Source organism: Penicillium manginii (genome assembly GCF_028828005.1).
Source record: "Penicillium manginii strain IBT 31320 chromosome Unknown utg000008l:1.0-3226943.0:1.0-3228205.0, whole genome shotgun sequence".
Taxonomy (NCBI): Eukaryota; Fungi; Ascomycota; class Eurotiomycetes; order Eurotiales; family Aspergillaceae; genus Penicillium; species Penicillium manginii.
Window position 1 is genome coordinate 681,882 of NW_026643109.1, and position 16,940 is coordinate 698,821.

At 50.3% G+C, this 16,940-nt stretch overlaps 7 protein-coding genes across 7 annotated transcripts; 1 reads left to right on the forward strand and 6 right to left on the reverse strand.

The window, feature by feature from the left end:
- Positions 1-156: 156 nt before the first annotated feature.
- Positions 157-399, reverse strand: N7533_010900 (uncharacterized protein; the record flags this gene model as incomplete). Its single annotated transcript, XM_057107550.1, has 1 exon — positions 157-399. One exon carries the CDS (start codon positions 397-399, stop codon positions 157-159), a length of 243 nt encoding a protein of 80 aa, XP_056954928.1.
- Positions 400-443: 44 nt separating this feature from the next.
- Positions 444-2,644, reverse strand: N7533_010901 (ATP-binding cassette domain-containing protein; the record flags this gene model as incomplete). The annotated part of the gene is made up of 6 exons (XM_057107551.1): positions 444-1,539; positions 1,602-1,698; positions 1,761-1,922; positions 1,987-2,389; positions 2,533-2,557; positions 2,625-2,644. 6 exons carry the CDS (start codon positions 2,642-2,644, stop codon positions 444-446), a joined length of 1,803 nt encoding a protein of 600 aa, XP_056954929.1.
- Positions 2,645-3,861: 1,217 nt separating this feature from the next.
- N7533_010902 (chromatin-remodeling ATPase CHD1) lies at positions 3,862-8,335 on the forward strand (the record flags this gene model as incomplete). The annotated part of the gene is made up of 2 exons (XM_057107552.1): positions 3,862-6,067; positions 6,111-8,335. 2 exons carry the CDS (start codon positions 3,862-3,864, stop codon positions 8,333-8,335), a joined length of 4,431 nt encoding a protein of 1,476 aa, XP_056954930.1.
- Positions 8,336-9,726: 1,391 nt separating this feature from the next.
- Positions 9,727-10,998, reverse strand: N7533_010903 (C2H2-type zinc finger protein; the record flags this gene model as incomplete). Its single annotated transcript, XM_057107553.1, has 2 exons — positions 9,727-10,379; positions 10,458-10,998. 2 exons carry the CDS (start codon positions 10,996-10,998, stop codon positions 9,727-9,729), a joined length of 1,194 nt encoding a protein of 397 aa, XP_056954931.1.
- Positions 10,999-11,521: 523 nt separating this feature from the next.
- Positions 11,522-12,601, reverse strand: N7533_010904 (aldo/keto reductase family protein; the record flags this gene model as incomplete). The annotated part of the gene is made up of 3 exons (XM_057107554.1): positions 11,522-12,002; positions 12,060-12,492; positions 12,550-12,601. The coding sequence occupies 3 exons, from the start codon at positions 12,599-12,601 to the stop codon at positions 11,522-11,524; spliced, it is 966 nt and encodes a 321-aa protein (XP_056954932.1).
- A 669-nt stretch (positions 12,602-13,270) lies between these two features.
- Positions 13,271-13,796, reverse strand: N7533_010905 (uncharacterized protein; the record flags this gene model as incomplete). Its single annotated transcript, XM_057107555.1, has 2 exons — positions 13,271-13,633; positions 13,698-13,796. The coding sequence occupies 2 exons, from the start codon at positions 13,794-13,796 to the stop codon at positions 13,271-13,273; spliced, it is 462 nt and encodes a 153-aa protein (XP_056954933.1).
- Positions 13,797-14,585: 789 nt separating this feature from the next.
- N7533_010906 (uncharacterized protein) lies at positions 14,586-15,679 on the reverse strand (the record flags this gene model as incomplete). Its single annotated transcript, XM_057107556.1, has 3 exons — positions 14,586-14,624; positions 14,692-14,784; positions 14,837-15,679. 3 exons carry the CDS (start codon positions 15,677-15,679, stop codon positions 14,586-14,588), a joined length of 975 nt encoding a protein of 324 aa, XP_056954934.1.
- Between the last annotated feature and the right edge of the window lie 1,261 nt (positions 15,680-16,940).

Here is a 16,940-nt window from a genome sequence, read left to right on the forward strand (position 1 = left end):
ATTGACATTGGCCGAAGAAACCCCGGGGATTGTAGCAGGTAAGGAGGGATGATTGGGCATATAACAACGACGGGCATAGGATGAAATAATTGACGTGAGTCTCGAAAAGTGATAGTGAGTATTGGCCTGGAGGCAAGTGAATAAAGCCACAGCCTACTAGCCGAAGTCCTCATCAACACCGTAGACATCATCAACATCACTCCCCTCATCGTTGTCGCCATCGTTGTCGCCCACCTTATCATCCGAAAGGCAATCCCCTTTGCCCAAAGGCAAGCCATTGTGGAAAAGGATACCACTGCTCCGAGCCACCGAGTCCCGAGAAACTCCAGGGAACGCCATTAACCACCCAACCCCCCCGGTTGCCGCGGCGCCGCTTGCGCCGTTCAAAATCGCGGCCATCACTGTTGTGACGACGGCGGTGATGCTCATGAACAATGCCCTCTTCAGTTCTCTTCCTCCAAGAAGTAATAGTTGCCCGCCAGCTTCTGCTCCTGGTCCATCTGACTGTTGTACTTGTTGATACGAGGACGGTAGCTGTTGGGGTCACGACGGAAGGTCACGTCCAGGCTCTGCAGGAAGCGGTTGCAACCGGTGACCAGGGACTCAGGGGCCTTGGCACGAGCATCAACGGATGGCTGTCCGTCGAAGACAATGACACGGTCAGCCAGGTAGGTAGCCATGATGAAATCGTGCTCGACGATGAAAGCGGTCTTCTTGGTGTGCATGATGAAACGCTTGATGACACGGGCAGCGATAATACGCTGCTCGGAGTCAAGGTAGGCGGAAGGCTCGTCAATCAGGTACAAGTCAGCGGGCATGCCAAGAGCCAGGACAATGGCGACACGTTGCAATTCACCACCAGACAGGTTCTGGACTTCCTGGTCGATGAAATCGTCGATCTTGAGAGGCTTGTAGACATCGGTCTGGAACTGGGGAGACAAGAAAGCGGTCTTGATACGCTTGAAGAAGAGCTGACGCACGGTACCCTGGAACTTGGGAGTAATCTTCTGGGGCTTCATGCTGATGTTCATCTTGGGGACCTTGGCGGTACCGTCTGGCTGGATGGCACCGGCCAGCATCTTACAGAAGGTAGTCTTTCCGGTACCGTTCTCACCCATCATGACGAGAATCTCGGAGTCAGTGAAGTTTCCGGACTCGATGCTGAGGTGGAAGTCACCCTGGGTCTTTTCCATGGCGGGGTAGGCGAAAGCGCGGTCCTTGTCGACAATGAAATCATCACCGGCCTCGGTGAGACGGAAAGAGAGGGAATCCTCACGGAATCGCAAGTTCTCGGTGGGAATGTGACCGTCCAAGAAGATGTTGATACCCTCACGGACCGACGAGGGCAGGGTGACAACACCATAAACAGCGGGACGACCGTACAGTACGCAAATGAAGTCAGAAAGGTAATCGAGAACAGACAAATCGTGCTCAACAACGATGACGTAGTCGTCAGGGCGGAGCAGGCCACGGATAGTACGGGCCGCAGCCAGACGCTGCTTGACATCGAGATAAGAGGAAGGCTCGTCAAACATGTACCTGCAGGGTATATTAGTAACCGAGAGTTGCGACGGATGGATAAGTAGACAAGCCCAACTTACACATCAGCCTTCTGCACACAGACCAGACCAATAGCGAAACGTTGCAGTTCACCACCAGACAGTTTCTCAATCTCACGGTCCGCAACAGGTCCGAGCTCTGTAAAAAATTGTCAGCCTATTTCGAACAATAAGCAACACACACGAGGGGAAATTCCATACCGAGAACCTTCATAATCTCTTCCAGGTTGCCCAATTGGTCGCGTGCCGAGATGAGATCCCTGACCTGCTTGACAGGACCCTTGACGGCACGAGGGATCTGATCGACATACTGAGGCTTGACGACGGCCTTCAGATTATCCTCCAAAACCTTGGTGAAGTAGTCTGATTTTTATTCAATCAGTATTTGTCGCAATTCGCACCTGTGTGAGATTTGAGGAGTGCTTACTCTGCAGCTCGGAACCACGGAAGTACTTCAGAATCTCCTCCCAGTCGGGCGGGTTGTCGTAACGTCCCAGGTTGGGCTTGAGCTTTCCACTAAGAATCTTCAACGCGGTACTCTTTCCGATACCGTTTGTTCCGACGAGACCAAGAACCTGACCGGGGCGGGGCATGGGAAGTCGGTGAAGCTTGAAGCTGTTGGCCGAGTAGCGGTGGGTGACCTGACTTTCCAGGTTGGTGGGCAAGTTGATAATGTGAATGGCGCCGAAGGGGCACTTCTTGGGGCAGATACCGCAACCGATACACAGGCTCTCGGAGATAAATGCGATCTTGGAGGTGTTGTCGACTTCAATGCAGAGTTTACCGGTACGGACGACGGGGCACGATTTCTTGCACTCTTGACGACATTTCTGGACGAATTAGTTATGATACCTGTTCGCGGGTGGCAAATGGATCCCATACCTTCGGTTTGCACTGTAGATCAAGAAGACAAGGTGTCAGCCGGGCTTGAATGAACGAGAAAGCGATGCGGTTAGCGGGGTACTCGACGAACCTTGTCAGTGTTGACAATGGCAATACTAGAAAGAAAAATAAACCGTTAGCAATGCGCAACTCTTCTAATAATGGATCTCATTCAGAACATACCGGGTGAGCTTGTCAGACATGGTGGTGGGTTGGCTTCGTGAAACCGGGTGCCAGCGTTAAGAAAGTGGGTAGCCAGGAACTGGTGGACAATCTGATCGGGATCGTGTATAGCGTAGAGAGTACAGAGTGTAATGGGTGACCGAGGAGAGAGGTGATAGAGAAGCGCCGCGACTAAAAGAGGAGGGTGCAAAGTAGCACCAGTGCGCAGGCTCAAACTGGAGAAACAATGGCTTCAGAATGGAATGAGAATGGGCCGTCGAGGGGCAGAAAAGGACTTTCTTTCTTGATTGTGGGCGGGCGGCCTGAGGCGGCAACGAGCAGCGACCGCCTTGAGTGCCCGCATTATATTGGATAGCTTCTGATTCGCTGGTGAAATTGAGGTCAGGTGATATGATGACACCACACACGTGATGATATTACACACATGATTATGGAAGTCCACGTGAGTCCACATGACTGTGTGAGTAAGCGAAGCAGCTAACCATAAATGGAAAATCTGCTGCCTTACTGCCTTACTGCCCTGTTGCCTTACCGCCTGCTTCCTCAGGCCTCTGCAGAACTAGCCCGAGCCTGAGCCAAAGTACTGTGACTGCCCACTGCCACTGCCACTGCCACTACAGCCGCCCGTTCTCCCCCAAACTCACCTCCAAGTCTTCCCTCCACTCGTCTCTTTCTACGCTCCAACCCCAGCATCGCCTTTCCCCCCCGCCCATCATTCATTTCCCACATTGATACCTTAGTTTCCCCTCTTGCGGGGTCACCACGCAATGGAGTGTAAGTCTTCTTTATTCGATTTTCTTGCCTTGCCATCCCCATCGATCCCATTTTACCCGGGTACTTCTCCGCGTCGCTCGACCCACCATACCATCCTGGGATTCTCCAGTTTACCCTGAAGAATCCGGGGATTCGATCATTGGAGTATCTATATCCGATCTTGCCTTTTCCACTGGGCTGCTCATTGTTGGCGATCTTCTCCTGGACCTCTCGCGACTCGTGCCCGCGTCCATCCCACCCGTCATCAAATTCCATCATCACCCATCAATCATGATATTCAGCTTATATCTACCGTTTTCGGCCTTCATTTTGCTCCCATCTGTGTCGCGGATATCTCTTCTACCCTTCTCTGCATCGCTTGGCCCCCGAACTCGCAGAATTGAGCTACAATGCTAACTGCCCCTCGACTATAGCCTCCAGCATGGTGATCCCATCGGGCCTAGAACATCCTTCCTCCTCCTCAATGCCAAACGGCTATAGTCACTCAATGGCTGTGGATCATGATCCGGCCGAAGTCGACATGACGACCAAAAGCGAGCCTAGTTCTCCCGAACCCACCGAGTCTCATCCCGTCTCCGAGTCCTCCCCCGAGCATGATGCCGCCGATGATTCATATGACGCAGAGTCTCAAGCATCGGACCCTGAAGATGAAGACGTTGTGATGGGTCACAGTGGCGATGATCCCAATCCGTCCAGCCGTGAAAACTCTTCATCACCGCAACCCGACCAAGATGGGAAGCGTAGGTCGTCGCCGGCAGACGAAACGGAGTACATGCGACAAAATCCAGATCTTTATGGTTTACGACGCAGTGGTCGGGCGCGCCCAACCCGCCATATTGTCGATTCGTCAGACTCTGACTCTGACGCGGTTGCTTCTCGCCCGAAGCGCCGGCGCAAAGAACCCTCCCAGCAGCCCTCAAAAACCTCGCGGTCGGCGACTGCCTCATCGTTCTCAGAATCCGACAGTGACGAATATGGTGGGAAGTCAAGTAAGGCTAGGCGCCGTCGCATGAAGGAAGCTGCAGGTATGGAGCCGTCTCTCAGTGAGGTCCGCTTCTCAACGCGTAATGCTGCGAAGGTCTCCAACTACAATGAAGATGACGAGGACGAGTCAATATTTGAGGATGACCCTGAGGATATGACTGCGAACTACTGGGCTCAAAACTACATGGAGGATACTCGACCTGCCGTGGATGTGGTACTCAACCACCGGCTGAAGGACGGTGTCGACCCCAAAAATCCAGACGTCGACCGCCATGATTTTGAGTTTTACATTAAGTGGCAGGATAAGTCACATTACCACTCCACGTGGGAACCCAATGAGGCTCTCGCCAACTACCGGAGCACGCGCCGTGTAGATAATTACGTTCGTAAGGTTCTGAATGAAGACCTTCGCCTCCAGCACGACCCATATGCCGCTCCCGAAGACCGCGAAAAGTGGAACCTTGATCGCGAACGTGACGTGGAGGCGATTGAAGACTACAAGCACGTTGAGCGAGTCATTGGTGTGCGGGAAGGCGAGGAAGGCTCCGAGTACCTCGTCAAGTGGAAGCGCCTCTTCTACGATTCCTGTACCTGGGAGCCGGAAGACATCGTCAGTGATATTGCCCAGCATGAGGTGGATCGCTTCCTAGACCGTTCCTCTCGAGTCCCCGTTTCCGACAAGAACGAAACAAACCCAGCCACACGCAAATCATTCGAGCCTATCCACAGTACACCGTCCTACCTCCAGAATGGCGAACTCAAGGATTTCCAGGTCAAAGGTCTGAATTTCTTGGCGTTCAACTGGGTCAAGGATCGCAATGTCGTGTTGGCAGATGAAATGGGCTTGGGCAAGACGGTCCAAACAGTCTCATTTATCAATTGGCTACGCCATGCTCGGCGTCAACAAGGTCCCTTCATTGTCATCGTTCCTCTGTCTACCATGCCCGCCTGGGCAGACACGTTCGACAACTGGACTCCAGATCTCAATTATGTCGTCTACAACGGTAGCGAGAAGGCCCGTCAAGTCCTTCGCGATTACGAGTTGATGGTGGATGGAAACCCTAAACGACCAAAGTTCCACGTGCTGTTGACAACCTATGAATATGCCATGAACGACTCGCCTTTCCTGGGACAATTCAAATGGCAGTTCATGGGTGTTGATGAGGCCCACCGCCTGAAGAACCGTGATTCGCAACTGTACATTAAGCTGGCAGAGTGGAAATGCCAAGCCCGTCTCCTCATCACTGGTACACCGATCCAGAACAATCTTGCAGAGCTTTCCTCTCTGATGGACTTTCTCAACCCGGGCCAGATCCATATTGACGTGGATATGGACTTGAACTCTGATGCTGCCTCCCAAAAGCTTGCCGAGCTGACCGATGCTATCCAGCCGTTCATGCTGCGTCGGACTAAATCCAAGGTTGAATCCGACCTCCCTCCGAAGACGGAAAAGATCATTCGTGTAGAGCTTTCCGATGTCCAGCTCGAATACTACAAAAACATTCTGACCAAAAACTACGCTGCCCTGAACGACGGCGCCAAGGGCATGAAACAATCTCTGTTGAACATTATGATGGAGCTCAAGAAAGCAAGCAACCACCCCTTCATGTTCCCTACCGCCGAAGCGAAAATCCTGGCAGGGGCCACCCGACGTGAGGATATTCTGCGAGCTATGATTACCAGTAGTGGAAAGATGATGTTGCTCGACCAACTGCTCCGCAAACTCAGGGGGGGATGGCCACCGAGTCCTTATCTTTTGTCAAATGGTGGGCATGCTCAACATTCTCAGCGAGTACATGGAGTACCGTGGCTACAAGTATCAACGATTGGATGGAACTATTCCTTCTGCCGCTCGACGCCTCGCCATTGAGCATTACAACGCACCTGAGAGTACCGATTTTGCATTCCTGCTTTCTACGCGAGCCGGTGGTCTGGGAATCAATTTGATGACTGCCGACACTGTCGTTTTGTTCGACTCGGATTGGAATCCCCAAGCCGATTTGCAGGCCATGGCACGAGCTCATCGTATTGGACAGACGCGGCCTGTCAGTGTATATCGCCTAGTCTCAAAAGACACGATTGAAGAAGAAGTCATTGAAAGAGCCCGAAACAAGCTTCTCCTTGAATTCATTACCATTCAACGTGGTGTCACTGATAAGGAAGCCACAGAGATGCAAACCAAGATGGCTCGCGTCGTTGCCGAGCCGAACTCTACCGATGACATTTCACGTATTCTCAAACGTCGTGGCCAGAAGATGTTCGAGCAAACTGATAATCAAAAGAAGCTTGAACAAATTGATATCGACTCAGTACTGGCTAACGCCGAGTTGCACCAGACGGAGGAAACCGAGCAGATCCAAGCTGATGGTGGCGAGGAGTTCTTGAAAGCATTTGACTTTGTTGATATCAAGGTTGATGATCTTTCCTGGGATGATATCATTCCCAAGGAACAACTCGAGGAAATCAAGGAAGAAGAAAAGCGCAAGGCGGATGAAAAATACCTGGCTAATGTGATCGAGCAAAACCGGCCGCGCAAGCGCCATGCGCCAACCGAGGAAACTCGAGACTCTAGGGAAGAACGCAAGGCGAAACGCCAAGCCAGGGCACAGGTTGCTATTGATGACGCGGAAGACGAAACTTCGTTGGATCCGAAGCGTCCTCTTGGGGAAAAAGAATACCGTTCTCTCTCCCGGGCTTTCTTGCGATTCGGTGATATGGCCGACTGCGAGGAGCTCATTCTTGAAGATTCTCGCCTACAAAGTCGCGATCGAGACACCGTTCGGGCTGCCCTTCAAGAAATCACGGGCAAAGCTGCATCTCTCGTTCAAGAAAACATGCAGCAGATCGATGCGCTGAAGCAGTCGGGCAAAAACGTGACCAAGAAGGAACAAAAGGCTGTCCTGTTCGACCATCAAGGTGTCAAGCGTCTCAATGCCTGGACAATTGTCGACCGACCCCCTGACATGCGTCTTGTGCGCAGGGTGACTACGTCTATATCCGATTTCAAGAACTTCCGCCTTCCAGAAGCCACAAAACCAGCGGACTACAGCTGTCCCTGGGGTGCAAGGGAAGACGGCATGCTTTTGGTTGGCATTGGTCGTCACGGGTTTGGTGCCTGGACCCAGATCCGCGATGACACTGAGCTGGGTCTCGCTGACAAGTTCTTCCTCGAAGAGCACCGTGTCGAGAGGAAAACCCAACGAGCTGCAGGAGAAGAGAAGTCCACAAAATCTCCCGGGGCTGTCCATCTGGTTCGCCGAGCTGAGTATCTGTTGTCTGTTCTAAGGAACAAGCACACCCACGGAAGCAACGCGAATGCCCGACGGGCTGTAGACAATCATCACCGCAACAATAAGCGCAACGCGCGTCTGGGTAGCGGAAGTGTCTCTGCATCTCCTGCTCCATCTGCTCGAAAGGGCCACCGTGAGAATGAACGGTCACGACCGCGCTCACACACCCACGGGCGGGATGATCGCCGGGATGATCGCCGAGATGACCGTCGTGACGACCGCCGCAACACACCCAATCATGATCGGCCCAGGTCCGGACATGATATCAGCCGTCCTCGCCATCGTCTCTCAGATGCAAACCACGACGAACGTCGTCGGAAGAGCCATGAGAACGGCGGTTCGAGTCGGGAAGAAGATCAGGACTCAAAATTCTTCAGACCAATTCGAGATAATTTGAAGCAAGTCGCGACCATCACCTCGAAGAACTACCCCAACAAGGCAGATCGAGCTGTTAAGCTGCGGAGTACTATCGAGAAAATTGGCGAGTTCATTCACAATACATTGGGCGGTGGTGATCCTATGCCGTCTTTAGAGCGAAGATTGTGGGATTATGTTGCCGTTCACTATTGGCCGAACAAGGAAGTGGGTGGTGCGAAGCTTCAGTTGATGTTTGAGAAGGTCAAGGCTGCTAGTAAGCCTTCGCAGCCATCCAATGGAACTTAGATTCAATCTTGGAACTATTTTTTCGCTACTTTGATGCTAAACCGAACAACCCACGATCCTTTCGTGAAGTTATGATATCAATATTGGATTCTCAATTCGCTTCTTGATCGTCTCCTCGGTTCCTCTTCTTTTTTTTGTCTCTCTTTCTCTCTTCCTCTCTTCGACTGCCCCAAGTTATCTCTATTTCTTGATCCCACTCAGCCTTCCCTCAATCCTCCGGCCAATCCAACTCATCAAAACCTCACAACCCGACCTCCCCCTATCGCAAGGCCTTCGAGATGGAAAAAGAAACACTCATGAATCGTCTCTGTTTGGAAACAGAGGAAATAAAGAAGCAAAGTACATATTGGTGCAATGTGGTTGAAAGCATGGCATTACGAAAGGCGTCGAAATGGACATTTTTTGCTCAACGCATCCCGTGAAAAGAAAACCACTGACGCAAGAAAAAGGAGAATCCGATTTTTGAGTTACAACATGATTTTCGAATGTCAAATGATATTTGCATGGCGTGCTTGGGGCCCTTTGGAGTTTTTATCTTTATTTTTTTTATGTCTTGGTGACGACGTTTCTTGGAAAAAGAAATCGGCATATAAAGCAAGCTTGAATCCCCCCCCCCCTACACGCATATTGCATCTGCAATCCACCCTGTGTCTGCGGGGATCTAAAGCTCCATCTGATTTGCCTACCCTTTGTCTAATTGCACTACTTTTTGGCTATCGCTTCGTTTTTTCCGGCATCTTACACTGGTTAGGTCTCCCTTTTACAGCGCCAGTTGAGGGCTACGGCCTCTCTACTTCATTTCTTGTTCCTTTTTTTCACGTTTATTTTCAACCAGCACATGTACCCTATGGAGTGGCTACCACGGCGTCGATTGATTTTTCTGTATCTGCACAAGATCATTCAGCTGGTCGGGAGTGACTATTCGTGATGCCCCTGTTCTTTTTTTTACTCTGCTCTTCTAGAACGAAATGGAATTGATCTGGCTTGAGACCTGGCTGACCCCTTGAGGTCTCTGTCTAAGCTTGGATTATCAAATATTTCAATTATCTCCTGCTACTTCTAGCTTTTCTCATAGAACTCGTAAAGTCGGTTTAATTAATGATATTGACAATTTCATTGTCTGGATTTGATAAACGATATGAACTCATAGAGCCGAACTTATTAGGAACAGAACCCCGGTATAAGAAGAGAAACAAGTCAGACAGAAAAAAAAAGCTATTCGTACAATTGTTCATTCCTCCCATCTCCTGTTCATTTCAAGCCAATGAACAAACACAATCCCATCCCTCGAAACGCCAAATACACCAAAAAGAGCACAAGAAAAGAAGATGAGAAATGCCCGTCAACACAGACATGAGTAAGAATCAGACACAGATGACGCAATCAATCGTTCAAGCAGTGGCAACAGCCTCAGAGGCCTCGGCCGTCTCGACTTCAGCCGCATCATCAGCCTTCGCTTGCAATTGATCTTGCTGATGCTTAAATTCCCGCTGCTGATGCTGTAATTTCTCTAAACTAGACGCCAAACTACCAGGAGCTGGCTCACCGACAAAGGTACTGAAAAGCCGAAGCTCACCATGAATGAGGTCTTCGAAGATACCTTCTTTCTCAAGCCAGGCCTGTTCACGCTGCGGGCGTAACCCGTCCCACTCGGCGCGCAATTGCGCGGATTCCTTCTCGGCCCAGTGGATTTGTCGCCGGAGGACGCGGTATAGATCGTGAGGGGGCATGGCAAGTTCGTGGTCGTCGAAGTCGAGCTCTGGTCCGAATTCTGGCATTGTGGTGTCCTCTGGGTCGATTTCTGATCCTATCGCGGCGGAGATGGTGGGTGCGGGAAGATGATCTGAGTCACCATTTCCTGGCTCGCCCTTTGGCTGTGAGAGCTTCAGGCGGATGCGTTGAATCTTTGAGACTGGGGTTCCGGCTACGCTGGCGGTGCCGCCGGAGGTGGATTTGGGGTCCGAGGGGCGGGCGGTATCAGCTTCGTGGACGGAGCGCATATGTTTTGTTAAGGCGTCGGAGCGAGTGAAGTTGCGATCACATTCTGAAGGGGTGAGGTGTTAGTGTGTTGATACCAAGGGAGGTGGCAGAAGTCAAGGCAAGGCAAGAGAAGTAAACATACCGGGCAGGGTACAGTAAAAAGGCTTCTCTCGAGTATGGCTCCTCATGTGAGCGCGGAGTGCATATGCGCTGGCGTGCGTTTGTCCTTTGCGGCTGCAGTCTGTCCACTCGCACGAGTACCGCTTCTGTCGGCTCCCGATATGCTCAAAGTGCAGGTGCTGCACCAACCCATCCATGTTCTTCAGGTCACCGACGGGACAGCCGTCCCACCGACATACAGTGACTTGATCTGTGCTTTGGCCGGTGTAATCGTCATCTTGGCTATTGCCCAGCGCACCGATCATGCTAGGGGAATTGGGGACATCGCCGTCGGTATCAGAGGAGATGGAGGCGGTTGGCGAGGGAGGGGGGATAGGCTCATCGTGTACTGAGGACAACGGTGTGTGTCTGTCCCATGATGCTACACCTGTGCGACGGCGCTTTGAGGGAGGTAGGTTGGAAGCTGATGGGGACTGGGCGCGGCTTTCATGCTTGATAGACTCGTGATCTGATTCCTCGGCGGTGCCGACGGAGGACAAGGGGGAGCCTTCACGCGAGACCATGATGGAGGATGAAAAGGGAAGTTCCAGGCCGAGTCAATGGAAAAAGTCCCAGGGGTGTTGTGTTTTGACTTGGGGAGCCGGGGATGGTCATGAAGGTCGGAGTTGGAGAGCTGAGCTGTCACGTGGACGCCCACTTTTCCTCTTATATCTTCAACTGCTTCTTTCTCCTCTTCTTCTTCTTCTTCTTCTCCTCGCTTCTCCCCTCTCCCTCTCTACTCTCATCACGAACTAATGACCCCTACTGTTCATGACTAACTCACTTATGGTATGTTCACTCTCTGCTTATTTGATTTCTACCCCCCTCCCCTCCAACCCACCCACAAGATGAACAAAACGAAGAGTTCTGCAATTCCGACAATCTCCATGCCTGTACTTTCGGGTACGCCGGTGTCGTGAGATTGCATGTCGATTTTTCTACACTTGATCTGACTATCATTAATCTCTTGCATTGTAATCATTGTTATCTATCTTGCTCCGTATCAATTGCTAACGAGCACCAGTATCTCCTTCTAGTTTCTCCCCTTTAGTAGCGGGGTCCGGCCACCGTGTGCTCCTTCAGGATCGCCTCAATCTCAGCCAATTCCTCATCGGAGAGTAGCTTCACCCCGACCATGTTTTGAACAACCTTGTCGGTGGTCGTACCGCCGGGAATTGGGATGATTGTGGGCATGCCAGGCTTGTCGCTCAGACTGCGAATCCAGCCCAGGGCGATTTGAGATGGGGCAACACCCTTACACTTGGCCAAGCTGTTCACAGCATTGATCAACTTCAGGTTTTGCTCAAAGTTCTCTTCATTGAAGCGGGACATGTGCCGGCGGATATCTCCCTCGGGAATGTCGGCCAGTGAAGTCACCGCACCGGTCAGAACGCCACGACCCAATGGGGAGTACGCGATGACCGGGATGTTCAGCTCGGCGCAGGTCTGAGCAATGCCGTTTTCCAAGATGTCGGTGGACCACAGGGACATCTCAACCTCGACTGCGGCAATTGGGTGCACCTTGTGTCTGAAAAGATAGTTAGCTTTGATAGTTTCCAATTGAATCTTCATCCCAATCACTTACGCTCGTCGGATGGTCTCAGCATCCACCTCACTCAGTCCAATGCCTCCAATCTTGCCCTCTTTCACGTACTGGGCCAGTACTTCCACAGTATGCTCCACCGGGAAGTTAGGATCTTGCCGCGCACATTCGAAGATATCAATCTTCTTCTTTCCATCCAGTAGACGAAGGGAGTTATCCACACTGCGACGGATATTCTCTTCGGATCCATCCGGGACCAATTGGCCAACCTTGAGGCCACCCTTAATGCTCAAGACGACCTTGTCCGCATTCTCGGGGTATTGACTGAAATATTTGTTCAGTAGGTGTAGAGAGTTGTAGTCTGGAGCACCATAAAGCTCGCCGCCGTTCCAGAAATTGGCACCTAGCTCCAGGGTCTTGTTCAGAGTTTCGAAGCAGACCTCTTGAGCTGGAGGGTGCTCGACCCAAGTCATTCCTAAAGGGATCCGGTTAGTCGACTTGTTCGAGCATCTCTAAGCGAGGAGATTCGTACTCATAGTGCCATAGCCGGTCGGGCCGATTTTTCGTCCAACGAGACTGGGCATTGTGCAATGGGATGGTAGAACAGATTTATCTGATAAAAAGATTCAAGTTTTTTGGTGTCAATTGATGGGGTTAGAAGATAATAGTAGCTTCGGCTATGCTGAACTTGAACCCTTTATATTATTCCCTAGTCCACTAATATTGATAAACCCCACCGTGAACACTCGGGCTTCTGCCAAAATCCGGCACTGCGGATCAAGGGGACGCGTGCAGTTCTTCACACCTGGACACTCCAGGGCTTTGAGTTGTTCAGAGTTGGCCTATGACATTCAATCCTCAGACCCCCAGTGAAAAAGACAAGCAAATCGAAACCCGTTCTACGTTCGGTCTCCGGCCCCAAAGACCGGGATAAGTGAAGAAAGTGACGAAATTGTGCGTGGCGCAGATCCGGAGTTAAAAGTGGGCATCAACCGGAGTTACATCCATTAAACCGCACTGCCATCGCGAGGGTTTAGTTCTACTACCTAGGTATGATTAATACTTTTTCGAAACCATTGAAAAGACAAGAGCTGCATCACGCTGGAAACTGGTAATATCGTACACATCGTACAAGGACAGAATAAGAACAGGATTACTGATATCAAGCAAGCACATCAAAACCGCCATTATCTCCCATCACCCATCCCATCGTCCTCCTTTTGTTTGGAATCCAACTATACTTCCATAGCTCCTCACAGCCCCAGCTCGTCAGAGCTGTCAATCATATTACGGAAGCGATGCTCCATCTCCTCATAGACAGCGTCAAAGATCATAGGCAGATCTGACGCCCGCAATTCCTTCCTGCCGTCCCAGCCGGATCCAATTTGAATATTCTCAATCGGCTTGTTGTTTCCGTTGTGGATGACGGTGGTGAAACTAGTTCCCTGTCCCGTGGAAGAAGGCGTAGCGATGCTGTTCACTGGTTGGTCTTGCTCGGCTTTTAGGGTAGGGGTAGGGGTGTAGGCGGCTTGGGTAGAGCTGTCTGTCTGAGGAGCGCCGACACCAAGGCTGTCGAGGATATTGACCAGATAGTTCTCAGTGTCGGGGATAAGCCTCTGGAAATGAGCGGTGGTTAGAATATGCGTTGTTTTTGAGCTATGGCTGTGATGGAGAACGTACCGGGTCGCGAGGCTCTAAAACGCGAGTACTGTCTGCTTCGCGAATGGGTTGGGCGTAAACAGATGCAGCGGTAGAAAGACCTAAGATGACAATCGCCATGCTGGCTATCCTGGGCAAAAAGAAGGGCATTTTGCTGGTTTCTGAGGTTTCGTTGACTTCGGGACGCGTGGATTTGAAATTGGTGTTGTACAGGTTTGCGAAGAGGGGAATTGCACTAGGGGAGTCTTAGATAGATCTTCCGCACGCGAGGGTCCTCGGGATCCACTGGCGGCTCATATAGTGTGACGTTCAGAGTCCTGTATTTTCAAACGATTGGAGATTGTTGTGGTCCTGTGGAATGCTACTTGTCGGGCATCAAATGCCGACTTTCGCATGCTAGACTCCAATATCGTTCATTCTCGGTACTAGCCATACATTTAACTTTGACTTAGATTTAAATTAGATCTTATTAATCTGCTTATTGTATTCTCTGCGGTTCTTCGGGTGGCCTGCCATTGTTTTGACCTCAAGGGAACACATCCTAGATCTAGGGATGTCTGTGCACAACAAGGTGGCCCAGGAATGACAACCCTAACATTCCAAAAACCTTACAGCAAATAGGGTGAATCCCAAGAAGGTCATAATGACACTTTCTCAGGAACACAAATCGTCAATGTTTTGCCAGAGTTATGGCGTAGGGTAGCCTCAGAATAATAGCGCGTTGCTCTCCTGGATCTTGGCAGCGGAAAATGGTAACTAGTATCCTCCAGATCGAGATGCTCAACTTCGGACATTAGGTTTACCAAAATACGACAAATAAGAAAATACTCAGAAAAACTCTGATCAATCTTAGAATGGTCATGTACAAAGTTATCTAGAAGCCCCCGTAATTTAATATTGCACTATTCACTAAACACCATCGTTGAAAGTGTAGTGATTCATCCACCTCTGCCGATTCCATTAGTGTTGTGTTCACATCGAAGGATAAATCGCTTGAAAAATAGGTCAAATTTACCTTGTCAAATGGCTTGGATGAATCGCAGAAACGCAAATCCGTCGCGAGACGAATTACATTCTCGGGGTCATGGTTGATACCAGAGGCATGAACCTATCGCTTAATATCAGCATTGCAAAATAAGCCACCTTGAAGTAAAACATACCATGTGCGGTTTATGCAAAACAACATCGCCTGCCTCATAGGCAGACACCAACCAACGGCGCCCATGCTCGCGGGCGAATTCAGCGGGTGTTTCAGACAGCAATCCAGTAGCCATCATGTTGGAGTTGAAAGCCGACTTGGCCTCTTCATCGCTCAGGCCCGCCTCCTTCGCTTTTTTGAAAAATGCTTGCTCCTGTTCCAGTCCGACCTTGTCACCATCTTCCAGATAAATCAAACCACCGCCATTAATTTTGATATCGCCCATCGGCACCCAGGCAGTTACACTAGTCGGGTCGCCATATCGCAGAAAGATCTGATCATAGTGAACACCGATCGGTTTTGAGCCGGGGAGGTTGTTTCTCAGTAGAGTACGACGCAAGCTCAGCGTATGTTTGCCCCAATCTGAGAACTTGGCAATAAAATCGTACAATGCTGGGTGGTTGCAGAATTTCTCCGCATACCACTCTTGGTAATGGGCATCTAGAGCCAGATCGACGAACTGCGCTGCTTTGTCTCCGCCAGGCCGCCCATTTCCATCGACGTGTCCGGCTCCAATACCGGGGTATTCTAGGTGGCTCTTGGCTGGGTCAAAGATGCCTTCCACGGGCTTGGTGCCGGGCTTGAGAATACCCGTTTTCTCAAGGGGAGAAAAATAGGCTTCACGTGCCTCGAGTACGTCCTCGCGGGGGATGATTCCCTTGAGAAATAGATATCCGTCCTCTTCGTATCGCTTGCGAAGTTCTTCAAGTGGGAGGGAGGGGTCGGATGGGCGGAGTAGAGCAGCATTCTCTGCGGTCAGAGGACCATCGTTCACGGCAAGGTTGTCTGCAAGAATGGCGACCATATTGAAGGGAAATAGTACAATATTCAGCGAAAAAGCGACCGGGAAAAGAAAAAGATGGAAGTTGGCCTGCGAAGAGCTTCTTCCCGCTTTATATTTGACAATGCCATCATTCATTCCCTATATCGGCGGGGTAAGGGGGGTCAGCCAGATGGAGAATCATCCAACCAAAGCTGCTTGAATTTAAATACTGCCCCGCAAATGAGAACCACCGGAATTATTCATGGGTCTGATGAGTTTTGCGTAACGATTCATGGCTGTTTGGTGTTCGGTCGATGGAGACTGGTGGCCAAAGGGGTAAGAAATTCCGCAAAAAAGCCGGGGAGTTTCGACGGATTGGGGGAGGGTGGGGTATGCTAGGAACTCTCCACTGCGGGGAATATTACTCGTTTCACTGTTGGTGGATATTTTGGTAGAATACTAGTAGCTGAATCATTAGTGTGGCACTGGATATTTAGAATCCCACGTGGATTTGAATGGGAACTGCTCAGTCGTCTCCTCATATGCCAGAAATATGGGAGAAGTGTGGGAGATAGTCAGTGACTGAAAATCGGGGCAAGGCGACGATGCTGTTCAGTGCTACTAGTAGATGAACTGAACATGAGCTCTTCGAAAACATGAACAGTATAAGGTGTATAGAACTGCTACTAGTAGTTGCCAAGTGAGATAATATTTAAACCTGTGGCAGCTAGGAATGAGGCTCGCTTTATACTCTGCGCCTCACGGGCCATTTTACCCTGTACGGGCGTTCAGAGCTTGCCGGTTCTTGTTTGCGGTGAGCCTATATGTTTAAATACACTTTGATCATGGTGGTAATTTGGATGAAGTGATTCTCAGCTTACTAATACTAAGTATTAGTACCAATCTACTACCAAATAGGCGAGATGTACATCTCGCTATTTCAAATAAATACTATCGAGGGGTTTTAGTATGCACCGATGCCCAGCTGGCGAGGCCCCTCCTAGTACTAGTACTACTTCTCATCCAAAATGCAATGTACTCGTAGTACTAGTAGCACGACCAAGACATATATCTAGTAGCGAATATGCAGTATTTTGATTTAAGTGCATAAGAATGAAAATTCTGATTATCCGACTTTAGTACTCGGTCATTGTTTCTTAGTAGCAGCCAATAAGCTTGGAACCAATTCTTCTCCGATCTGCCTGAAGATGCCACACATCCGATGACGTCACTAGGTATAGGCATGCCACGCCTGCGAACATATAACTAGGACCTCTAACTAATTGATAAATATCTGCCTACG